Source organism: Abramis brama (genome assembly GCF_963993115.1).
Source record: "Abramis brama genome assembly, chromosome: 9".
In the NCBI taxonomy this organism is placed as follows: Eukaryota; Metazoa; Chordata; class Actinopteri; order Cypriniformes; family Leuciscidae; genus Abramis; species Abramis brama.
In genome coordinates, this window is record NC_139971.1 from 8,266,252 (window position 1) to 8,293,641 (window position 27,390).

General features: G+C 37.3%; 1 protein-coding gene across 2 annotated transcripts in view; it reads left to right on the forward strand.

Moving 5' to 3' along the window:
• The window catches only part of cntn5 (contactin 5), a 315,250-nt gene that overhangs the window by 262,962 nt on the left and 24,898 nt on the right, over positions 1-27,390 (forward strand). The window contains exons 13-17 of one of the 2 annotated variants that reach the window (XM_084123899.1): positions 6,164-6,291; positions 7,735-7,910; positions 14,047-14,167; positions 17,206-17,364; positions 25,690-25,839. In XM_084123899.1, coding sequence (XP_083980025.1) covers positions 6,164-6,291; positions 7,735-7,910; positions 14,047-14,167; positions 17,206-17,364; positions 25,690-25,839 — 734 coding nt within the window. The remainder of the gene's footprint in view (positions 1-6,163; positions 6,292-7,734; positions 7,911-14,046; positions 14,168-17,205; positions 17,365-25,689; positions 25,840-27,390) is intronic. The other variant, XM_084123900.1, reaches the window with a different exon arrangement.

Genomic DNA, 27,390 nt, shown 5'->3' on the forward strand with positions numbered 1-27,390 from the left:
CACCATGGCCCCCCTTCGACTCTGGGCTGATGAGGGACGGATCGGAGCCACCGTCTCGCCGTCGCGGACGGAGAGGGGGTAAGAAACGCACGTCTGTCGATCCAGAGACTGTTCACGTCACGTCTGCCGAGCCTGTGTCTTCGGACAAGATGGCCACTGAAACGTTATTGGATTATTTTTCTATGCTGTCCAAGATCCTAGAGATTCCCAGGAGTGTTCATGTCACGTCTGCCGATCCAGAGACTGTTCACGTCACGTCTGTCGATCCAGAGACTGTTCACGTCACGTCTGCCGATCCAGAGACCGTTCACGTCATGTCTGCCGATCCAGAGACAGTTCACGTCACGTCTGCCGATCCAGAGACCGTTCACGTCACGTCTGTCAAGCCTGTGTCTTCGGACAAGATGGCCGCCGCCGAGCCTGTTCACGTCACGTCTGTCGAGCCTGTGTCTTCAGACAAGATGGCCACCGCCGAGCCGGCGGTGTCTGTTCCTGAGCCGGCAGTGTCTGTTCCGGAGCCGGTGGTGTCTGTTCCTGAGCCGGTGGTGTCTGTTCCTGAGCCGGTGGTGTCTGTTCCAGTTCCTGAGCCGGAGCCGCTGGTGTCTGTTCCAGTTCCTGAGTCGGAGCCGGTGGTGTCTGTTCCAGTTCCTGAGCCGGAGCCGGTGGTGTCTGTTCCTGAGCCGATGGACTGTCGTCTCCGCCCTGGCCGCCAGATGAACTGTCACTCCCTGTTCCCGTTTCCCTCGATGGACCTGGTCCCCCATACCTCCCCCTGATCCTCCACCAGTCCACCTCCCGCCTTGGACTCTTGTTTTGTGTTGTAGTTTTTGTCGTCTTGTAGCTTCTGGTAGCCGCTCCGTAGAGGGGGGGTTATGTCACGGTGTCAGGTTGTGTTCTCCAGGTGTCCACTAGATGTCCTCCTTCCCCACGGTGTCTGTCACATTTTGAACTACATTCCCCACGATCCTTGTCTCATCATTGCACTCAGCTGTCCCTTATCACTGATCATTGCACTCAGCCATTTCCCCATTATCATTGTCGATTCCCTGTGTATATAACCCTGTCTGTTTTAGTGTGTGTCACGGAGTCCTTGTATTTTTCACGCCACTTATGAGTTCTGTTCTTGCTGTTTGTATTGTTCCTGTTTATGTTGGATTGCTACTTTGGTTTTGACCCCTGCTTGGACTGTTTATGAGTACGGATTACCCTAATAAATAATACTTACTGCATTTGGATCCTATCCTTGTTTTTGTGTGTGGAACGTGACAATATGTCAAGCTGCAGACACAGTGCCCTGTAACGGCGCACCGGCAGGGAACAACTGGTCTAACTGCTCTAGACTCCTCCCCGGAGGGAGCGAGCGCCCCTCGGGTAAAAACTCGCTGGGACCTTCTGCGCCCCGGCATGAAGATGGGGTTGGCAGAACGGCCCCCCTGAGGGCACCGAGGGGAGACGGGCACCATATAATAAGGTGAAAACCATCTTCCCCAAGGAGGGGTGTACCCTCAGAAGCCCTACACTACTGGCGTCAGGGCTCCTTGGCCTACTTAGAGATAATAACGATCCTCAGATCCGTTTTATCATAAGTACTGATATTAGAAAGGGCACGAAGCACTTGGCGCATGCCCTTACCATAAGCATGGATTTTAGAAATGTATGCAATTTATTTTTTATTTATTATGCAAAAGTATTTTATGCAGTTAAAAGGCCAGAAAGATATTTCATTTAATTTCTCAAAATTAAATAAAACCATAAACATGGATTTTAGAAAATGCATAGTATTTTATACAGCTTTTTAAATTTCTCAAATTTAATATATCCAGTAACAAAGTATTTCATAGTCTGAATTACAGGCTGAATATTCATATTTGAATACAGAAAGAATCATAGCTTGAAAACACACATTTTAGTTGTGATAATAGGAATAAGAGAGAAAGGGAAACTCCTTGAGCTCAGTTTCCTCCACATTATAAATAAATTGCGGATCTACGCGTTGCCTCGACAACGCGAGATCCAAGCCGTTGATTCTTTATGCTGCCATCTACGCGCTGCCTCAGCAAGCGCGAGATCTGCTTTTTAGCTAGTTAAGACTCAACAGTTTGTTTTCTAAAACTTCATTATTGTGCGTGTGTTTTTCTACACATTGAAGTGGCGAGTTTATTTCAATAACTACAACATTCAGCTCCTCAGAACTGGATAATTGCAGTACCGATGCCTCATTGCCGAGATGAGACACTGGACCTGGCAGGTGAAGGCAGAGAAAAGGCGAAGCCCGTCTCTAAAATCCCTCTGCCAGATCCATTTGCGAACCTCGTGACTCGAGCCGCCGCTCTGCCTCGGCAGAAGCGGAACGCGAGCCGCGAGGAACGCGAGCCGAGGCGCCCTCCTCAAAGAGCGACCGGCGGGAGCACAGCGTTCTCACAACAATGCTTATTCAGTCCACATGAGGGCTGATTGAGCGTGCTGCGCTGTGTATCCCCACCCGTGATTTGTAGATAGGTAGGGATGAACACCCTATTGAAATGCTGTTCGCTCGCCATTATAAAGTTGTTGTTTTTTTTACATATATATATATATATATATATATATATATATATATATATATATATATATATATATATATATATATGTGGGTGAAACTCTTTTCTAGCAAATTCTAAGACAGACAAAAAAACACCAGGGACAAAGATTCACACAGAGCACTGCTGAAGTAACAGAAGCTGTCTCGCTTGTGATTCAGGGGTGCTTTATAGTTTCCTGGTCGATGACATCACCCGCCTACTACGTTCCGTCTCACCATTGGACTGATTTCATTCATGCTTCAGACGCACTACGCTGGAGGCGTTCCCACTGCGATTACACGCAGCGGTAGTCCCTGAAGGGGAACTATTGTTCTCCGAATCACTTGGCTATCGGAAGTGGTCACACTTTAAATGGTGGCCGCAGGAAATTCAATAACAAAGTCTTTCATTCGAAACACACAAGAGAATACAAGAATCAAACTCATATAACATTACCACACGAACGCAAATGACCGGATTAAGGACTGAGGAAACGAAGGGCTTTATAAATACAGTTAACAAAGTTACTAAACGGAACACAGGTGAACATAATCATTCACTAAAGAAACTAACTAGCAAACATAACTCAGGCAAAGCAGAACAGGTAACAGAATTAAACAAAACTAAAACTGAATGAGACTGTTTAATAACTACTATTTAGTCAAATTAAATACCCACAAGACTTTGCATTTACTGTGTAACTGCATGTTATTCAGGAAAATCCCCACATTTATTGCTAATGATTTTGAGGTATGGTTGGGTTTAGGAGTAAGGGTAGGGTTAGGATTAGGGGTTAAAGTTTGTTTTGTGGTAATGGTTTGAATTACATTTAGGGGTAAAGTTAACAATGTAACAACAGATGTTAATTAAAGTACTTTTAATGTAATTACACTACACCGACTTTTACATTTTAGACATGCGCAGATATACGGTAATACAATATATCACGATAACAAACATGCACAATATTGTTAATGTGGGCACTTCAAAATGCAGTGAATAATTATTTAACTTACACTTTATTTTAAGGTGTCATTGTTACAGTGTAATTATATATTTAATTACTGAGTAATATTAAGCAACTACATGTACTTACTATAGAGTTAGGGTAGGATTAGGGTTTGGTTGAGGGTTAGTTGCATCTAATTATGCATTATTCACTGTTATTACTATGATAAGTACATGTAACATATGTAACAAGGATACTGTATAATAAAGTGTTACCATTATTTATTATGAATTATTCTGATTTTTAGAATGCATTTCAAGAATCCTTTTCCCACATCAGTCGGTTAAAATGCACAACATCGCTGTATGCTGTGTAAAAGAGACATGCACACTCTGATGGAAACAAGCCCAACATGCTTGAGCAGCATGGCTGAAAAAAAGTGAAGGAGGCACGCTGATCGAGTCCATCAACAACGCCAAAGCTTGCACAGTCCTATAGCTCATCCTGGGTTGACATTCTATTTGGTTACATTAGGCAGTTTTGATATATATGCTGTTTAATATTGATGATCGCGTTATTGTGTATACTATATGCATCTGCTTACATATGCTATTGCTTGTTTCTACTTCTTCTTCGCCTGTGTTTTGATCAGGAGATTCAGTACTCTTTCAGAAGATGCATAGTAGTGCCCCCTACCGCATAACAGTGAAAACACGGAAATGGTAGGGAAGCTTTGTCTCATAAATGACGGAAAATTCTGTATAGCGGGGAAAGAGGTTGTTGATTCTTATGAAAAGGCCTGAAGTAAAAGTTTGATGATGGAAAAAGATGATAATGACTTTTTTTTTTTTAGATCATTCACTTTGTGACTCTTCAGGTGATGGCTTTCTGAGGGCTATAATAAAGCCGAGACCCTGTTGTTCATGTGCTGAAGTTCTCAAGTAGTTTCTTTAGATGGAGACTTTTTAGTCATTTTTTTACAAAAAAAAAATCTCTCCATTGTGTTTCCCTGGACCCCAGACAAGAAATGACTTCTCTCTTTGTCTGTAGTTAATTCATTATATGAGGGCAGCACAGAGGTGCTCTCTGAAACTTCTCTCAGAACAGTGAATGAGAGCAAGCGATAAGATAAAAGCAAGACTCTCGTTATCTCTGTTAAATTGAATTTGCCTTCTTGCTCTCTCTTGGTTTCTGAAAGAATGAAATGTCATTAGGAGTATATCTCATCTTGACTTCCACTCAAATTAACAGTATTCCGATTAAGACCGTTTGACGTGCCATATACTTGGTCAAGCATATTAATCATCAGGGCATTCTGTCCTTACCAACACCAACTTTTACATCTTCTAATTGTTATAATTAATGGCCCTTTCATTGCTTTGAACAGTTAATTGGCTAATGTCTTTTGATAGCCATCAACGTACTAATCCTCAGATAATATCAGGCAATTAACATTTTAAATGACTCTATTGACAGCACCATCTTTAAATCTAGATGTTAAAATAACAATGAAGGACAAGACTTGCTCATAAAGTGTAAGTAGGTTGACGTTTTATCAGTTCATTTTTAGTTCAGCCAAATAGTCTGCTTTTTTAATTAACCAGAATCTTTAGCATTTTGTAGACTTTATTTGTTTATAATCTTTATATATGTTTGTTTTTCTCATGAAATATTTACAATTACATTCAGAACTTCAGAATATTAAAATTTCAAATTGTTGCCTAGTGCCTTGATGTATGGTAATCGGCTACCTTGGTTTGGTGATATACAGTGGCCCAAAAAAGTATAGTATGATGCTTAAGGCACAAATATAAAAAAATATAAAAACAAGTGGATTTTATATATATATAACAAATTTTAGTAAACCCGTTGCCTTAAAGGAGAACTCCGGTCAATTTTAACATTGAGCTCATTTTTTTTTGTAAATTTGGAGTGCTGTCAGTACAGAGAACAACGACAAAAATCGGTGTTGCCTACACCGTGTTATCCTCTTTTTAAAATATGCACCCTGTTGACTTCAATGGGGCAAGTTTTAAACCTGCTTTTAGCCTCTTAACATCCTTGATGTGTCATTACAAGTGCCCAGCCAATGCAAATTTTAAAAAGAGGATAACACAGTGTAGGCAACACCAATTTTTGTCGTTGTTCTCTGTACTGACAGCACTCCAAATTTACAAAAAAATTAGCTCAATGTTAAAATTGACCGGAGTTCTCCTTTAAGATTATAGTAAAGTAAATAAACGTAATGCTTAATTGAAAAAATTAAGTTATGTGAACTGTGAAGTTCATTTACTTATTTTTTTTTTTTTTTAAGTTAAGTCAACTGATCACTTTTTACAAGCAGTTTGTTTGCAATAAATTTTGTTCAGAATTGTTTTGGGGGCCACTCTCTACTATGGTACTGAATTGTTACCATATTTACATGGTACTGTGAGGTATTTTAGAGAATACCATGGTGCTAAAAATGTGGTAATACAGTGGTACTTTTGGTATATTTCATTAGATATTTTGAAATAAATGTTATATTTTCGCTTCAGCTACATGCTGATTAGTTTTTGTAACCATTACACTTATTTTAGGCTTATTTGTTTATTTCACTTTAAAGACGTGGGTAAATATTTCCTCTGGCAAATGAATTCTCCATTTTTCACAGGATCATGCTGCTTCGGAACAACACCCTCCGCATCATTAACTCCAGCCGCTCGGATGAGGGAAGCTACGTGTGCCGTGCGGAAAACCAGTTTGGATCAGCAGAGTTGACGACCGTGCTTCTGGTGAAAGGTAAGAGACCCTCATCAACCCCCAGCCTAGCCTCAGCCCGTGGTTAACCACAAGAGCAAACAGACCGTCTGACTGAGCCGGATGGAAGAATAGTTCAGCTTATCAGGCGTGAAGATGTTTGTTTTGCTCGCTCAAGAATCTACTCACAAGAGCATCTATTGTCTCCTAGGACAGCTATTATTGAGGTGGTTGTTCTTTACCAAGAAAACAGATAATAACTGGGAAGCATGGGACAGATTGTCTTGATTTTATCACTGTTGGCGTATGGAAGTATTTGTTGAAGGAAACCCTAGAGATACAATGTTATGTTATGGTCAGAATCATTATTTCATAACCTATTATAAGGCTGTTCAGTGAGTCTGAGGTAGATCACTCTCAAAAATAACAGACAATGTAAAAGGTATAAGGTGCGATCACATTAGAGAAATTCTGCTGACTAAAATGTCCCATTGTCCATGGTAAATGGTGTAAGGGCCTGCTAACACCAAGAATGATAATTGTAATGATAACTATATTAGTGTCCACACCAGCGTACGATATCATTCTGTTTATTCTAAGCACACGCTGCAGTTATGGTTGACTTCTGTTTAAATTCTCGCTCTCTTAACCCTTAAACGCATACATCGGGTCTTTAGTGACCAGGGACGTCATTCACTACCCTTTCATTCACTACCCATTCATTTTTTTAAAGTTAGACATCAACCTTCTTAGAATGAATTAATTCATTATAAACAATATAACAAGAAATTATTTATTTTTTTAGGGTTGCTAACGACCCAAGGTTTGTAAGTGTAATTATTATTTTTTTCTGCACAACAATAATAAATCTTTGATGACTGAATAAGTGCAATTCACTTTTATTCCACAAGGTGGCAATGATCGATACACAATGATGAAGTGACGTTTCACTCATATTTACCATAGACAGAAAACAAAAGAATAGGAAGCATCATCAGCAAAACTTGAAATGGCTCAGCGATTTACTGCGGAGCAAGTACTGAACGCAATCAAATATTAGTGTCACTGTCACTTTATGGTGGGTATGTTAAAGAAGCTGTCAGTGATCAAAATATTGATTTTGAAGGTGTTTAAAATGATTGTTTTGAGAACATGTTTGAGATCGTGAATATGAGCCAGATGCTGAATGTTCTGGAAAAATGAGCTCTGACGAGAAAATTAAAGATGGTATAAAACATCTGCTCAAACTGAACCCTTCCAAGCTCCAAAATGTAACAAAATATGCTTTATTTTATTCTTCTGTAATTGTTACTCTAATATCAGGAGAGTTTTATGTTATCATGACAGGCAGAGATCCATCTGTGTTAGTGTTAGTGTTAGTGTTAGTGTTAGTGACTGTGTTCAGAGTTTCTATCATAGCTGCAGATGTTCTTCAGTGTCATATGGTTCTTTTGTTCTAATGACAGAATGACGTTGATGTTTCAGAGCCCATGCGGGTGGAGTTGAGCCCCATCCGGGTGGAGGTGACGGTGGGAGAGAGTGTGGTGCTCAGCTGTAAAGTCACTCACGACCCCTCGCTGGACGTGTCCTTCCTCTGGCTGCTCAACACCCAACCGCTCAACACCCAGCAGGAGGGCAGTCACTTTGAGTACATTCAAACAGTAAGCGGATTCACCACAGATGTGTCACTGTGTACTTGTGCTGATGCTGTAGGTGACCGTCTCGGTTACTGATGTAACCCTTGTTCCCTGAAGGAGGGAACAGAGACGTTATGTCTGACGTGTTGGGGGCCAATCTCGGATCTCATTACGTCAGTATCGACGTAACGTCGAATGTGACTAACAAACACCTGTTTGGTGTTTTGTGGATAGTAATATTACTTACACTGTGTTATTGTTGCAAGATTATACAATATATCAGTTATTATTGGTGCGTGGACTATTGGTATCAGTCAGTATAAATATTTTGTGAATTGTTGGCATGGACGTGATTTGGTCAAAGCAGCAAATATATTAAAAAGATGTAAAAATCTTTTTTTCTTCTGATATTTCAGTGGCGTGTTCAATAATGGCTTTATTTGTTTATTTGCAAATATATGTTTTTAAATATATCTGGCTGATTTTAGAAGAAGATAATATTTAAACCTGTGATGACAAGTGAAACTACAGGCTTTAGTTTAGTGTACAAATCATGTACTATGGTAAAAGTGTTTTGAGGTTATTTTGTAGTTTTGTGCAAGGAAAAATGAATACATACGTCTTTATTAATTGATAATCTGCCCTTGTAAACATAATTTGTGTGAAAATGAATGAAAGTTGTTGGAGTTTTACTGCCAGTACTGGTCATTTTAGCTGGAAATGGCCGTAAATTGTTTGTATAGGTATGTTCAAGTGTAGGTAAAGACACATTTTTCTAATTAGCTTATGTTGTATATTTTGGTTGTATATTAGCTGTCAGTATTAGTATTTTGTCCATTATTGGCATATACCTCCTTTGGCTAATATTGGAAGTAGGAAATATTAGAGCTTTTTTTCAATTGAAACTAAACTTTTTTTCTATCACCTCTCAATATCAGCATTTTGATTTGAACTTAGTTTGGTTGATATTGGCGGCTAAAAATATCAGCTTTAATTCAAACAGTGAACTCTTTTTCATAAATCATCAATATGTATGGTATATCACAAGCAATTAATTTTTTTTATTTTTATAATTGGCATCAAGAATGGCACAGTATACCAGTATTGACGATAACCGTGATCATATTATTAATACTACACATATGATAATATTGTAAATAATCCAATCTGGTTGACACACCAACATGGTGACAAACTCTCTCTCTGCTTCCCTACTTTCGTATTTTGAATGTCATTAATCAGCCAAAAAAGAGGAAACACAAAATGAATTTTCAAGTATTTAACTGCTCACATGGTTTTTGAAAAGAGTATCATAACTCTATCTTCAATCTGTTGCTCCTGAACAGATGGAGTCTCAGTTACTTATTTTAGAGATGCCACATTGCACCAAATCCTGCTTTAACTGGAGTGAGAATCAATCCAGTGAAAGGTCAGCTAGGACCGTATGTCATCATGATGAAAGACCCGCTGTGAATCACACCATCATGTTTATCAGAGTCTCAAAGGAGCAGCAGCTCCACATACTCTCGAGAACAGTCACTGATTACAGCGCATCAACAGGCTTTCTGCCACCACAAAATCATCGAATGACATGATTTCACATGCACAGGTGTCTGGTGTGCTTTGGATTGCTTTGAATTTAGTATTACTAGTATTTTTTTTAATCACATCTGTGAGAGAAGCAACTGAAGAAGATTTTTTTTTTTTTTTTTTTTTTTTTTTTTTTACTTTTGAATAGGCAAAAATGTTGTATTTTATATAATGTGACCCTGGACCACAAAACCAGTCACATGGGTCAATTTTATGTAATTGAGATTTATCATCACCTGAAAACTGAATAAATAAGCTTTCCATTGATGTATGGTTTGCTAGGGTATGACTATATTTGGCCGAGATACAACTATTTGAAAATCTGGAATCTGAGGGTGCAAAAAAATCGAAACATTGAGAAAATCGCCTTTAAAGTTGTCCATTTATGTTCGCGATTGTGCTGCGTTCACTCACAAAAATAAATGTTTTATATATTTACGGTAGGAAATTTACAAAATATCTTCATGGAACATGATCTTTACTTAATATCCTAATGATTTTTGGCATAAAATAAAAATCGATCATTTTGACCCATACAATGTATTGTTGGCTATTGCCACTATTGCGACTTATGACTGGTTTTGTGGTCCACCAGGGTCACAATTATACAGTATTTATTTAGTTATTTATTTATATATTAATTATATAAATGCACTACTGGTCAAAAGTTTGGAATAATTAAGATGTTTTTATGTTTTTGAAAGAAGTCTCTTATGCTCACAGAGCACATTTATTTGAACAAAAATACAGTAAAAACAGCAATATCATAACATTTTATTACAATTTAAAAAAACTTTTTTTAAATATATTTTAAAATGTATTCCTGTTATGGCAAAGCAGATTTTTTTTTTTTCAGGATTCTTTAAATAAATAGAAAGTTAAAAATACCAGCATTTGTTTGTAATAGAAATCTTTTATAACATTGTAAATGGATTAACTGTCACTTTTGATCAATTTAATGTGCCCTCGCTGAATAAAAGTATGGAGATAAAAAAACATATGGAGTATATCTTAGAACAAGACTTTTGAATTCCACTGTTTCCACAAAAAAAGTTAAGCAGCAACATTTTCAACATTGGAGCAAAGTCCATATTTTCTAATGGTGTTCATTGGGTTGTCAAACTCACTAATAGGATTCTGGACAACTAGTCAACCGTTCCTTGAGAACATTCAGCAATTTGATTGGCTGGCTTTGATAACAACATAAACTACTTGTTTACTTCTCCATCATGAAGTCACCTCATCTCACGCATGCATTCATGTAACACCTAGGTACTGTATGATCACTCCTCAGCTCCAGCTCCAGCTGACACAATAAAGTTCAAACCATCTTGTGTCCTCTCAGTATCATATTATAGGCATATTTCAGTCTTCCTTTCGGCTGACAATATCATTTGGTTCCCTTCACAGCATCACTGAGCACCAATCTACCATGAAACTGTCACTGTTAAAAATGCACTGCGGCCTGATGTGGGAAGATACAGTACATGTGCCATGTTAGCCTGCATTTTAGAGGTGTTATATTCGATTATCCCACAATGGGTTTAATTGCTAATTGGCACAGCAGCTACAGTAACTGGGTGTTTGGGTTGTGTAGTGAGTAATTCATGTAAAATTAGCTGATTAAATTGTCCATTTATTGTTCCTTTTTGCTCTAAATTAGCCGGTGCTTTCATCCAAATCAACATGCAAATTAGATTAAAACATATTTAATTCTACTTCCTAATTTTCAAATTCAAATAGTGACTAGAAATAAATAGAAATAGAACAGAAATAGAATAGAATAGAAATCGAATAGAAATAATCCTGTTTAAATTCAGGAATTGTACAGAAAATAAACTCTGTTCAATTTTGAATGGCACACAACCTTCGCTGCTGTTTAAAATTATTTTTTTTAATAGGTTAGAGTTAGTCAAGTGCATTAATGTATGGAAGCTTGTTTCCGCCACATAAGAAAACATTTTAAAAGATAATTGCAACTTTTTATCTCATAATTGCAAGTTTACATCTCGCAGTTCTGACTTTATTTCTCAGAATTGCAAGATATAAAGTCAGAATTGCATGATATAAAGTCGCAATTGCGTGTTATAATGTCACAATTGCGAGAAATAAACTTGCAATTCTGACTTTATAACACGCAATTGCGACTTTATATCATGCAATTCTGACTTTATATCTCCCAACTGCGTGCTAAAGTCAAAATTGTGAGAAATAAACATGCAATTCTAAAGGAAAAAAATCAGTTCTTTCTGTTTCAGTTTCTTTCAGTTTATTTCTCGCAATTGCGACTTTATATCCCGCAATTTTGACATTATAACTCGCAATTGCGACTTTATATCATGGAGATGTAAACTCGCAATTGTGAGAGAAAAAGTCAGAATTGTGAGATAAGTCGCAATTACCTTTTTTATGTTTTATTCTGTGGCGGAAACAAGCTGAGCTGTATAGAGGGACTCAACTGATGTTCATTCCACCATCGAGGTGCATTAACAGACCTATTTGCATGACAGTCATGTAACCTGAATTATTTATTTTTGCATGTTTTCTCATGTTGTCGCTAGCTTTTCAGTGTTAATGAATACTTTATGAGACACTTGAACCAAAGGATTTTCTCATGAACCCCAGAAAATGCCTGTTCAGCAAAAACACCCAGAGTAGGAAGAGTTTACTAGAATATTCATAGCACATTTTCATTTCAATGAAAAAGAGAGTATAAAGTTAAAAAGAGAGAGAGAGAGTTTGTGGATTGTGGGTTATTGTCTACTATAGCTTTTTTTTTTTTTTTTTAATCATTAGACAGAACCAGAAATAAAGAGATATGCATTTTCTTTTAATGCAGTAGGCATTTTGCACTAATATGGTACATTTTAATGTCCCATTATTTATTTTTAAAGACTTAGAGGCTCAAATCTCATGTTCTTTTGTTATAGAAACTTTTAGACATGTTCTATATACTTTTATACCGAGCGAGAAGTACTAATTCCGGTGTTTAAAGTGTTTCGCGGGAAAATATCAATCACACAAATCCACTTTTAAATTGCAATTACATTTTATTTACCCATATTTTGGTGGTAAATTCTGTCCATCCGTTGGGTATAATAGCATTTATTTAGACATTTGGATGGTCCCCTTTATTTTATTGACTATAAATAATATTGCACCTAGATATCAACTAAAAAATATAAACTTTACTATGAAAATAACTATTTATTCATTTTTAGTTACACTTTATTTCAAAAATCTACTCTAGACATTCTACTAACTATAAGTAACTTTGCAAGTCCAGTCATTAATAGGTAATGCAGTAAGTAATGTAGGACAAATGAGTAGTAGGATAACAAGGGGTAAGAAATGTGGTCATAAAATGCATCACAATTACTCTCTAGTCATGGTCTACTATCTAGTCATGGTCTAATGGACTTATGGTCCAATCACTACTAGTTCTTGAAGAGTGACTAGGTAACACTTGAGTATTTAGGGATGCATTTTATGACTACGTTCAGAGTAAAAAAAGACAATCGCTCACATTTCAGACAGAGGTTAATGATGTGATAAGTAATTAATTGGTAATTCTTTATAATTTGTCATAGTTAGTTATTAGTTCTTAATGAGGGCACTATTGATTACCTAACATGGGACAGTCTCAAACCAAAATTTGCTATTACCTACTGATTAGTAAAACTTGTTTCCATATTAGTTTATAGTAGTATCTGAAGTGTTAATATATTACTACTCATTTGCCCTGCCAAAACCAAAAATAGTTTTTGTTTTCTGTTGGGATGCATGATATATCGGCCACCATATTAGTATCGGCCGATATATGTTCATTTTTAATGTTATTGTTATCGGCCCAGTAAGAAAGTTTGGCCAATATATTAAAGCAGATAAATAATGTATTGTTTCCTTCAGCTTAGACACTTCAGATGCGCACTGTTCGCCATGATGGTTTTGAATTGCTTGAAATATGATTGGAATCACTTTGAAAAGGATATAGGCTACATAAAATTATAATGAGAACATTATAATTGTGTGCTTGGGACATGGCTTTTAATGTAAAAGTTTGGATTTAGATTATATATCAGTCATCGGGTTTCAAATGTAAAGAATTATCGTATCGGCCAAAATGTTCCCTAGTGCATCCCTAGTTTTTTGTATGTCAAATATAACTACAGTTTCTTTTTTTCTATTATATTTTTGAGGTGAGGTATCCAGAATATTCCTCAAAGACAACACATATTCATCGAGACAGTACATGGCAGACAGTGGCGCAGCACCCAGCTGTCTGATTCATGTGCTGTAATTTTAATCAGCCCCAGTACTAAAGAGCTGCCTGTAGACCTTGAATTATTTGCAGTCTTGCCTGGGGCGTTTCTCATTTCCAGAGAAGAGCAGATTGAGGAAAGTAATGGCGTGCTCTTAAACCGAACAGGAATCTCTTAATCCACACAAGCCAATAGCGGCTAGCAGCAGCCCATTGCTCAGGTGTCAAACACTGCATGGAGGTCTATTTCTCTCTTTATCTCACTTCTCTGTTTCCCTTTGTACTTTCTATTTTTTTCCCTCCATTTAGCAGACCTCCACAGCAGACCTGATGATCAGAAGCATCCTCCTGAAGCATGCTGGGAAATATGGCTGCCGTGCTCAGACGAGTGCGGACAGTGTACTTGCAGAAGCTGAGCTGCTAGTAAGAGGTGAGGACACTAGTGAGGAGAATCGCAAAGTATAAATTGCAGTTCATAATCAAAAACTGTGCTTACAACATCTTTACAAACAACACAAAATCAAATTGACCCTGTTGACTTTCTGATTAAATTTCCCCTTTTTATTGTGCATGATTCATGATTTATCGCTCTGCATTTTTTCAAAAGAAACAGATGTTTGTTTTCGGAATATTCCATACTACAATTCTGAGATATTTTCTTTTCCGCTAAATGAGCCAAGGTTGTGTGAATATTGTACAGAACCTTTTTTATATACATAAACTATTAAACAGTTCAATCAAATCAGTATGGATAAAAGTCCCACCCTTCATTATTTCCTATCAATGAATACTCTTCTTACCTAAAATAATTTGTTAGATTTTAAGAAATGAAAGCTGATTGCAACCACTGGATTAGTATGCCAAATATAATGTTTAAAGGATGTTAAACCTGACTAGAAATTGAAAACCACTTGATTATTATAAAAATGAAGAGCTTTCATGATCTTTCAGTAAAATGTGGTTTACAACTGGTTGTAGGGGGCCACAGGATGACTTTAAATAATAATAAAAACTTTATTAAAATGCTAAAATGTAACAAATCCTCCATTAACTATTATTTTTATTGAAAATCATACAGAATCAAAATCTTGAATATTGCAGAATCATACAAAATAAATATGTTTTGATTACTAAAATGATAGCAAAACTATTTGAAAACAAACACAAAATATTGTGTTGGACAAAGGTTGAGAAAAATACTTTTCTTTCCTGCTGAGGTAACCAGAGTTGCATATCAATATTAACTGCTTTCACTATCCAAACAAATCATCATGCACAAAATAAAATCTCGCCCATTATTTTCTACTGAATAAATTTTTCATGGAATATATTACTTCTCTCCCCACAGCTTGATGTGTACGATTCCTTCGTAAACATAAAGTCATTAGCCTATCCATGCTTTAAACACTGTTGGCCTACAAAGAAACGTGTTGTCTGCCCTACCGGACCTTCAGCCACGTGTGTGTTCATGATGTTGGCCACTTCGCTTCCACATGTGCACTGCTTACTCTCAGACAAGAAAACCCTTATGTGGTCTACATCCAGACTTGAAACAGAAACCCATAATACTGCTGCCGTGGTGTCTCACCGTGCATATTAATATCCTCGAATGCAAAGGCTCCTTTCAGTCCATCCTTTTAACACATCCCCTTTCAAACTGCACAGAACATTGACTTTCATTGGCCGAAGCAGCTGTCAGCCTCTCTGTTACAACTCTTTCCTCTTGAGCCAGTTGCGGTTTCTGCTTATACAGATTACATTTACTGAGGAGGCTGCAGGAGCAAAAACATTTCACCATTCAACCATGCCTAAGAGGACTGGTGCACTACCATAATAGACACAAAGAGGAACGAGAGCAAGTTCTTTAATCAGCGTGAAATCCTTGCAGAGAGATCTGTCATACAAAATCCTTCTATGGTATTTGCAAGTTCACTTGTTCGTTTGATTAGAGATTGAGTGAAGTTTGAATTGTGCATGTATACACGTACAGAGTTTCTCGAAATTTGTGAATGCTAATTACACCAAGACTAACGTTTACATTTAGGGTGTGTTCACACTTGGTAGGTTTGGTTTGATTAAAATGAACTGCTCTGTCAGTGCAGTTTATTTGAATAAATTGAACGCTGCCATCTGAACCTTGGTGCGCACTAAACAAGCGGACAGAGACCCCTGAATAGGTGAGTCATAGATATCTATATAGGTACAATATCCATCACATGTCCAAACATAAGTCTTTAGTTTTGAATACCTCCGTTTTAACAGTCCACACTACAATATGAAAATGGTGATTAATCCACTTTGGAGAGCATCTTCAAAAAGCTCTCATGACAAAAACGCTGTCTCAATGTGGACGGAAGACCAAAACATAGAGAAAAAGATGTGTATATAACTGCATTAAGATTAAAACATAGTCTCAGTTACAGAATGTTAACTATTAAGGGCCTTATTTTAACAATCTAAGCGCATGGTCTAAAGCGCATGGCGCAAGTGCATTTGGGGCGTGTCCTTATCCACTTTTGCTATTTTAACGACAGGAAAAATGGTCGGCGCACCCGGCGCACGGTCTAAAAGGGTTGTCCCTGTTCTCTTAATGAGTAATGGGTGTGTTGTGGGCATAACATGCAATAAACCAATGAGAGATTATGATTTCACTTTTCTAACTTTAGTTAGTGTGTAATGTTGCTGTTTGAGCATAAACAAAATCTGCAAAGTTACATCGCTCAAAGTTCAAAGCAAAGGGAGATATTTTCTTTAACAAAAATCTATTTTTAAGGACTACAACAGAAGACTGGTAGGTACTACACAAGCTTCCTCCAGGGTTAGTGACATCACAAACCCCCAAATTTACATAAACCCCGCCTCGCAACAAAGGACTCTATATGGCTCTGCTAAGAAGCCAGCCTCTGTGCCGGGAGCAGCAGCTCATTTACATAGAGCCCACACACAAAATTATGCATTTTTGCTCACCCTCAAAAAAGGACAATTTTAACATGCTATAAAAAATTATCTGTGGGGTATTTTTTTTTGCTAAAATTTCACATACACACTCTGGGGACATCAGAGACTTATTTTACATCTTGTTAAAATGGGCATTATACCACCCCTTTAAAAGCCAGTTGCGCTCGCGCCATGGCATATTCGCTATTTACACGGCGGAATTTGCAAGCTTCTCTAGCGAGGAAACGGATCAGCTCGTGTGTGAGATTAAAGCACGCAAGCAGACCATCTACAGGACAAATTGAACGTGTGTTGTGGACCCGCCTATAGGCGCATATTACTAACGCGCTCTTTAAATAACAAAAAAAAAGATTGTGCCAATCAGTGGATAATCAAGAGGTAGAAGGCTAGATACTACTGTTAAACACTAGAAGAACTAATCATATAAGGGGAAAAAATGTGGGAAAGTCTGTCAAACGTATCTTTTATTGTAGTGTAGTCAGTCAGTAGTTTTTTTTTTCTTTCTTTCAGGCCCTCCTGGACCTCCTGGAGTGGTGATTGTAGAGGAGATCACGGATACCACTGCAACGTTGTCATGGAGCCACGGCGTTGACAACCACAGTCCAATCACCACCTACAATGTACAGGCACGTAGCCCGGTCTCTCTGGGCTGGCAAACAGTGAAAACCGGTAATCACTTCCATACATGTTAATGTCACAGTTTATGCTGTGTGTGTTTAAGTGATGCAAATGATGTGATGCAATGCGAATCATAATCAAATGGTATTGCAATATACAAGTATATCTATATATTACAACTGACATTGATCTAGCTCATTAGGTTGCATAAAATTTTAAGTTTTAATGGTCAGTGACTCAAGTACTTCTATATTTCTTGTTCTATAAGATCTCACTCCAAAGCGTTCAGCATATGACTGCTAACAGTGTCTCTGAATGCAGACTCAAGCTCTGGGAGTTGACTTTTCCTCCCATCTGTTTGTAAGGATGTGTGGCAAGAGCACAGTGGGGCTGTATTTAATGTCTGTTGTGCTTTTGTAAATGTCACCGGCTGAAATCTAATGGCAAATTAATTTGAAGGTCAGTAGTAGGTTACCTTTTTTGGAAACACTTTATAATAAGTATACAGTGATACTTATAAATAATTTATAAACTATTAGTTTAAATTGAAGTCTCTACATTGTTAATACATTGTGTACAAATAGTGAGTTTGGTAGTTATGTTAAGGGTCCATAACCATGTGGTAGTTAAGCATTACCACACCAGTAGTTAATGATTAACTGAAAATATATGTAGTAAAGCAATATTAGGCATTATTTATGCAGTAGTTAAGCATGAACATACCAGAAATGGTCTTTAGTAGTACTGTATTACTGGCAACTTAGCCATAATTATTGGCTTATTAATATAAACGTTTAGTTTAATCAAAATCTCACTGGATACAAGATTCTCAGGATACAGGCAGGACAGCAAGCCACGTAACACAAACAATACCGGACACTGAACTGAAAACAAGCAGGGACTAAATACACAGGGGTGATGAACATAAATGACAGGCAGCTGTGAGGAAGGTGATCAGTGTCCATGGAAACAGATGGGTGGCGGGAAACAGAACAAGGAAACAGGAAACAGAAGAATACAAACTAAAAGTCCATGAAAACAAAGCCAAAACCGTGACATCACTTTAGAACAGGGGGTCAAATTGTCTTTATTACACAATTTTAGTAGCCTGGATGCCAGCCGAACTTAGCCCTGCCCACAAAATATTTAGGTCGGGAAGTTCGGTCTGGACTTGATCTGTTGTGGAGCTATTATGCCCGAACAAAAGCTGTTCGGACCAATCAAATTTTCAGGACGGGCTTTATACGATGATGGACAGATGATCAACAATAACGTAATCATCCACGTCACCAAAGAGCGCTTGGGTTGAATTTGTTTACAACAAAGATGACTGCCGCTGTAGAATTGAGATTTCACGAGTTCACACTTACAAATAAGTCAGATAGAATAAATGCGTGCTCAAAAGTTTTCAAAATGCTCAAAGCATATTTGGCGTGTCCGAGGAGAGGGCTCCAGGCTCGGTATTCGGCCCGAACCCAAAGTACTCCCCCCGTATTCCAGGCTGTGGAAGAACAAGCTAATTAAACATAATGGTTCATATTGTTCAGTTGACTTGATAGATGGTAAATCACAGAAGTATAACAGTATGTAAATCACTTACTACAAAAAAACATCTAAAGTAATAAATAATGGCTAAAAGGGGCTACACTTTATTTCAATAGACGTCACGGTTACATGACTGTAGCGCGCGCATTGTGGTGGCAGAAAAACAAGTTGTAACAAGTGGAGGAAAATGGGCGAAATCCACAGAATAAGAAAAATATATATATTTGTTGTGCACGTGGATGTCAGAATCAGAATGCCAAAAAGGATGGTCTTCATTTTTACAGAATACCATGGTCCAAGACACCATTTGAAGCTAAACGCAGATGTTTATACATATGACCTGCAATGATTACCCTACTATTAAAGCACAAATTTGATGTAAACAATAGATCTATAACAGATCTTTAACCCGCTTCACGTCAGGTGGTTATTGTAAAGTCGAAAGTGCACGATACATAAAGTTACTGTCTCCCTACAGAAATAATCGACTCTGAACCGCCTAAACGAGTCGGACTGAGGAAGCCTCAGCTGACGTTCAGTTATGGTAATGGACGTTTAGCTGCTGACAAGCACTGTAGCGATAGACCAATCACAACAGACTAGGTCATCTGGCCCTCGCGAAAGGAGGAATTTAGACAGACTGATTCATCCGACGAGTCATTTGAGAATCATTGAAAAATTTGGTGATGTGCAATGTACAGTGAGGAAAATAAGTATTTGAACACCCTGCTACTTTGCAAGTTCTCCCACTTGGAAATCATGGAGGGGTCTGAAATTGTCATCGTAGGTGCATGTCCACTGTGAGAGACATAATCTAAAAAAAAAATACAGAAATCACAATATATGATTTTTTAACTATTTATTTGCATGATACAGCTGCAAATAAGTATTTGAACACCTGAGAAAATAAATGTTAATATTATTATTTAAATTTAAATAATAATCAAAATCATAATTTAATTTAAATTTATTAAAATTTACACAACGAACAGGAATAACAACATCGTTCTACAAAATATTGTTTAACATCTAGAGATATACGTGACATGCTTTTTAAATTCACCCAATTATCCAGCTCTTTTTTTTTAAAGTAATTTGTCAGATAAATAAGACTCTCACTATATTTTTCCATCATTATCAGGAGTTAAAAGGCTTTATTTTGGGTACCCTGACAATAATACTGCTTGTAATTATCTGCCATTATCCAAAGACAACAGCTTTTGTGTCATCTGTTCAAACATTAGCAGTCAACTTTGGATAATAGCTAAGTTTTATGCACTTTTGTAGTCTTGATAATTGTTCTTTTCCATTTGAACATTCCACACGGATGAGAGTAAGAGAGATAAGGCACAAGTAGTGTGCACACAATGCTTTGTGTTGAACCTATTCAGATAAGAACAAAGAGGTAGAGATGAAAATGTTTACTTTATAGTGTTTAAACACTGTTACCACTTAATGTTCTTTACTGTGCCTTCCCCTAGAAAAGGAGTAGGCTAAATGGTGCGTTCATTCAAAATATTGTCATTCATTTCCAATAGAGATTTGAGGCAACATGAACAGCAAAGACCGTTGGGGATGAAACAAACTAGAAGAGTTTGACTTTTGCAACTGCACAGTTGTGGTGTAGAGTTCAGACAGCCCTTCAGACTAGCATACTAAATCATTTACTTCACATTCAGTTCATATTTAAGTATATTCTTTTAATGTTTTCAGACTACTAAATTAAAATGTATTATGTTGAAATTTATATTAAATCCAATAAGATGAACTTTAAAGTGCATTTTTGACCCTCTTAAGTAAGACTTTAGTACATCTGTATATGTAATTTCATAATTGCTTGTATTGTCTTTGGTTAAGGTGTACTGATATATTTACTGACAAGCATTTGTGGTAAACTACTTTAATTGTGTAATTTCTATTGAAACTTGTGTTTCATGTTTTTATGCAATTAATAATAAGTTGTAATGAATGCAATTTAGTACATTTAAATTATATTAACTTTATATGTAGTATCAAATAACACACTACAGTTAAATTTTAATTAAGTACTTGTGTATGTTAGATGTGCTTTGGTATGTTTGTCAATCGCATAAAGCACAACAAACGATTAAACATTGGATTAAAATGTACTTTTAAATTATTTGACATTTACAAAGTCCACTTTTTACTTAAGAGTGTTATGAAACAGTAATGAAAGTGTACTCTAAGTGTGCTGGCCTTTTATTTCATTAATATCTAAAAGTACTTTTTTTTTAAATATACTCAGATTAGAATACTATACATACACTGTTTAGTACACAAAATTAGTAAATAGACATTATGCAATGATAAACATTTCAACAGTGGTATGCTACTGTTGTCACATGACCTCATCATGCTGTATGCATCCAATGAAATAAAACAACACACTAACCCCCAGTGTTAAATTAACATTGCCAGCGTTTATATAATCAACACGGATTATATAAACACTGCCATTGTTAATTTAAAACTGAGAGTTAGTGTGTTGTTGTTTTTTTAACCACTAAGATGGATGGATGGATGGATTGATAGCTTAAATAGAAAAACAGTATGTAAATAATAGGATATAAAACAGAAAGGCAACCTTATGACATTTTTTAAACAGGTTTCCTGTCATTGGTCAGACAAACATATAGACCCACCCCAAAGTTACACCATTGGTCGCGCCGATGTTGCTTTTTTGCACCTGTCGGGATTCTCATACAACAATGGTTTTTTAAAAGCCCAGGTGCCAGTGGCAATACGAATGTAACAGGGTTTTTTTTTTTTTGACATGCCAGTAAAGCACACGAAAACCGAAAATGAAAAACTCACTCAGAGGAATTCAAGGTAAATCAAGGCATGTGTGGTCAACGAGGGAGAGAAAAAATAAAATACTGAAGGAAGAAAGTATAGAGAGGGTGAAGAAGAGAAACAGTGAGATAAGGCAGGGTAAGCCGGAGGGGGGAAAGAGAGAAATTTTGCGGAGAGCATCTGGGAGTTTTTCATTTCGCTACCTCACGCCTGGAGCACGGCTCTGGTCCCACAGGTTATGTACAGCCTTTAACTGTAGACAGAAGTAAGCCCCGAGGTTTGGTCCTCAGCCAAGTGTGTGTCTGCACTGAAATGAGGTGTGTAGAATGAGGAGTGTCCTCTGGGAAAACACAATCTGGTGTCTGTTGTCTCTTATGTATTAACTAGAGCAAACAATGAGTGAAATCAAAATTACAAACTTACTTTACTTTAATGCAATTAGCTGACCTTTAGAGTGCTTTTATTGATCCAGTTAAGTACATAATTATATGTAATACTGCCAAAAAGTACTGACAAGCATTTGTTAAACTAAAATACACCATGCCTTTTGTAATTAAAGAGGCTACATGCAACTTTTTCCCCAAAATAAACGTAACAATAGCCTTTTTATTTGACCATTTATGACTCAAACATCTCCTGATGAGCATACTGACACCTTGTCAGCTCACAGTGGGTGCACCTATAAGCCTGTATCCTATTTTTCCTATTTTCTGTCGGGTCGGATTTTTCGCGCGCTGTCTGCGGATGTGACGGTTCATGTTAAACGTTTCAGATCACTCTGCCACCACCGCTAGTCAGCAAACAAACTTAGTTTCTCAAACAATATGTATTTGACTGTTCTTACCTCTGTAAACATAATGTTGACTTCTTTGCAGCGGATGACTTGTGAAGTGTGCACGTACAAGAGCGAGCAGAAAGGAAGAGAAGTTCCGTTTTTTGGCCACAGGTGTCAGTCGCGAGTTTAAATTTCAGAAAATCGCATGTAGCCTCTTTAAACTTATTTAAATATATCTTTAATTGCAAAAGTTGAAATTTAAAAATATATTAACTTTAAATGTAATATCCAATAATACACTTGTTAGTCAATGCATCAAAGTGTACTTATTTTAAGCATGACACAATATAATTAAATAATGATTTATACTTTGAAGTAAAACATTTAATTTGAATTACTACAAAGAGCACTCTGAGTGTATAATATTATATTATCTGCAGGTCATTATTTGAAGTACACTACAAGTGGAGAGTCAATATAATTAAGCACACTTCTTTTTTTACAAGGGCATGACCATCAATCTTAAACTTGAGTGTTTAGAGGGACTGTTTATGCATCTGTGACTGGTTCTGCTGTTGAAATTGTTCCCTATATTAGAAGTATTCCTCTTTGTTGTAGAAGTGTAAAGATTTATGCTTCGGTGCTTTGATTTTTAGGTTGTTCAAAAATCGATCAATGATGTTACAAAACTAGATGTTGGCTCCATTCCACATCTTAGTGAGCTGCCTACACAAGCAGCATTTAAAGCGTCATTGATGCTCTCCCGTTGCAAAGGCTGTTGCAAAACACAGGCAGCATAATTGTTTATTCTGTCTAAATAATGAGCATGGCATGTGTTCTTAGAGAAGGCAATCCCAGAATGCATTGCATTGTGACAGACATACAGAAAACAGATGGATAGAATGTTCCAAAAGGAGTGAAATATTCCTTATAAATGTACTTTCCATTAATGTGTGTGTGTGTGTGTGTGTGTGTGTGTGTGTGTGTGTGTGTGTGTGTGTGTGTGTGTGTGTGTGTGTGTGTGTGTGTCATGTCACCTTTATTTATATAGCACTTTTTACATCACATAGTTTCAAAGCATCTTTATGGTGATAACAGGAAATTAATGCAACAAAGCTTGTTTTGGCTGTACAGCAGCTCTAGAAGAAAGTCATTGTGCAGTTTAAGTTCAGCTTTGATTAATTTCCATTGTAAAAGTCATTAGTTATTAATTTACACAACACCATTTTCAACTGAAAGCAGAAAAAGTTTTATGCAGTTTATGCAGGTTTCTACGGTGACCGGGAGGCGACATGTTCGGTTCACTTATTTTTGTCGTGGCCACAACATATAAACTCGTGGGAACGTGATATTAAGTCGTGGGAACGTCATAATATCTTGTGGGAACGTGATTATAAGTAGTGGCCACGAGATCATTTTGTTGAGGTAAGGACATCATTATGTCATGGCCACGCGATGCAAAGTCGTAGCCTCGAGATCATATGTTGAGGGAACGATATATTTTTCTCGTGGCCACGACTTCATATTTTGAGAGAACGACATCATTTGTCGTGGCCACGAGTTGAGGGAGCCACAGCGGCCAATACTGTAACCGTACCATAGCATAGACTGGGCTACAGCAGAGATGGAGATGACAGAAGAAATAACATTTTACTTTAAATTAGGAATGTCATATAAAGATATAGTGCGGTCTTTGGCATTAAGACATGGGTACGTTATAAGTGAAAGACACATGAAGCGCATTCTTAGACTTTTTTGTCGCACGCATATTTAGGGACCGTCTCAAAATTACATGCGACATTGGCATAAACGTTTCTAACTTCAATAGCATTTGAAGACAATGATTTACAGTCATAAAACCAACTGTACATTGTTCACCCAGGTCTCATATATGATGCACACCTTTTAGATTTTTGATATTTATGACAATAAACTGCTAAATCATATGCAAATATTGCTATGTATTTCACTACTGTCACATACCTGACACCTAGATGAACAATGTACAGTTGGTTTTATCACTGTAAGTCATTGTCTTCAAATGCTATTGAGCTTTAAATATGGTCATATTCTGTATATGATCCCATACAGTAGTGAAATACATAGCATTATTTGCATATGATTTAGCAGTTTACTGTCATAAATATCCAAAATATTAAAGGCGTGCATCATACATGAGACCTATATGAACAATATACAGTTGGTTTTATGACTGTAAGTCATTGTCTTCAAATGATATTGAGCTTTAAATATTGTCATATTTTGTGTATGATCCTATACAGTAGTGAAATAGGCCTACATAGCAATATTTGCATTTGATTTAGCAGTTTATTGTCATAAATATCAAAAATCTAAAAGGTGTGCATCATACATGAGACCTGGGTGAACAATGTACAGTTGGTTTTATGACTGTAAGTCATTGTCTTCAAATGCTATTGAAGTTAGAAACGTTTATGCCAATGTCGCATGTAATTTTGAGACGGTCCATAAATATGCGTTTGACAAAAAAGTCTAAGAATGCGCTTCATGTGTCTTTCACTTATAACGTACCCATGTCTTAATGCCAAAGACCGCACTATATCTTTATATGACATTCCTAATTTAAAGTAAAATGTTATTTCTTCTGTCATCTCCATCTCTGCTGTAGCCCACGACAACGGTGGTTTGGGTGCCTGAAAACACATTTTTGAAAACAGGTTTCAAAATGCAAGTTTTTGAAAATGATCCCGCTATTGTCTCTGTGTAAACTACAAAAACACGAATCATGCGCATGTGTATTACGCGTTCAGTCTATATGTGCGTAGTGTTTCTTTACAAAGTGATATCGCCAACTACTGGCCTGGCAGCAGAATACAGCGTTTTTTCAGTCATTTTTGGGGATCCGTGTGGAACAGGGATCATTTGACAGCATTATTGTCTGCATACAAAACTTGCCAAAAACGCTGTTTTCCAAAAAAATGTTTTTTAGTACATCATTGTTGTGTAGAAGTCGGCTGTGTACGTAGAAAGTAGAAAACAAAGCAGTTTACTACGTTTTGGAACAGAGTTGTTGCTCTGCATGGTTAACATGGTACAAGTATTTTAGTTCATCTCACTTAAAACCATTGAGAAAACTCAAGGAACTTTCACCCCAAAACCACTTAATCACTGCTTAATTGTAGTGAAATTGTTGCATTGTCACATGTATTTCACACTTTGTATATGCATACTGTATTGGTCCTTCTCCGCTTTGCTCTACTCAGATCCAGACCCAGTGACAGGAAGCATGGAGTCCGCCATGGCAGTGGAGCTCAACCCCTGGGTGGAGTACGAGTTTCGGGTGGTGGCCACGAACGGCATCGGCACGGGCGACCCGAGCGCCCCCTCCAGAGCGGTCCGCACTAAGGAAGCAGGTATTTGTCATTGGTTCACTCAGCCGTGAATGTCACTAAGCTAAATGTCCTCCAACAGTACAGAAATCTAAATAAACAAACAGTTTTCTCTCAAGCCTCGTTTATCCTCCACTCGAGGGATCGTGTAGCTGCTTGTTGTGACACATTTTTACGACTGCCGTCACCCGTCTGAATATACAGGGTGACCCTGGTTCTATTTTAATTGGAGGAGAAGTGGAAAATAAGCCGCTTACATGAATTTAAACAAGTTTTTGTGTTTGAGCTGAAGCAGAAAGTCACTTGTGCCCTCAGGCAAAGAGGCTGCAGAATTCTCTATTTACGGAGAACAAAACCCTCTCTTCAACATTCTTTGGTTAAAAAACATTCAGCAGGCCTGTTCGATTACTCAGCAAAAAAACAAAAAAAAAACAATATACGAACATGATGCAAATTTGTTAGCATTGTTTAAAGCCAGTTGAATTATTGCACTGTTCATTTGGTTGTTTTTTTATTTTCTTAAAGGAATAGTTCTGTCATTATTTACTCTCACTTATGTCATCCAAAACCCATATGCTAAGCCTAAAACAAGAATTTTGAAGAATCTTCATGTAGAACTTTTCCATACAATAACAGTTCATAGTTGTTAAAGCCGTTGAGCTTCGAAAAAGACAAAACAACTTATAAAAGTGGTCCATGCAAGAAATCATACAAGACCTTTTTTTAGAACAGAAAACAATTATAAATAATTTAGATTATTGTCCGATAATCGCTTGTTTAGATTAAAAAAGACGTCTCAAAATGTTACACCTGGTTTGACATCAATGATGCTAATACACCATTGGTTCTCGTGTGTCAGGTGTAAATGCGACACAGTAATTCAAATATGCAGGATGAGTGAGGTCTGAGAGCTACAGCACAGGGCAGGATTTTCCATGAATGATGAACAATAGTAGCCCAATGGCCAGTCAAAAATAGCCCAATGCAGTTTTCTCTGTTGGGCAGCCAAATTCTCCACTGAATATTTATGTGTGACAGGTGTGCTGGTGTATCCTGACGTCACCATACTCAGATTCTAGTCAGAATATGAGTCTGATACTGCTCTATTGGGCTGTGATTAAGGGGCGTGTTTCAACCGAACCTGGAAAGAAAATGCCTCTGCACTCAATTGGATAGACCTACAACCAATCAGAGCAACTGAATAAGTGACTCAACTGCACGCAAGCTGGAAGAAGTAGAAGAAGAAGATGAGTGTAAACAATCTTTGCCAGTGTTGTAAAAATAATTTAAGGATACACGGAGTACATACCAGCACGATCATCATTTTTGAGAGAAATAGTAAAGGTGAATGCATATACGAACAAGTTCTCCGTTTAGGATTAGAACTCGACAATACAGCAAACAAATCTTATCGCAACCCAAGCGCTCTTTGGTGATGTGGATGATTACGTTACTGTTGATCATCTGTCCATCCTCGTATAAAGCCCGCCCTGAAAATTTGATTGGTCCGAACAGCTCTGGTTCGAGCATAGTCCGAGCTCCACAACGGATCAAGTCCAGACCGAACTTCCCGAC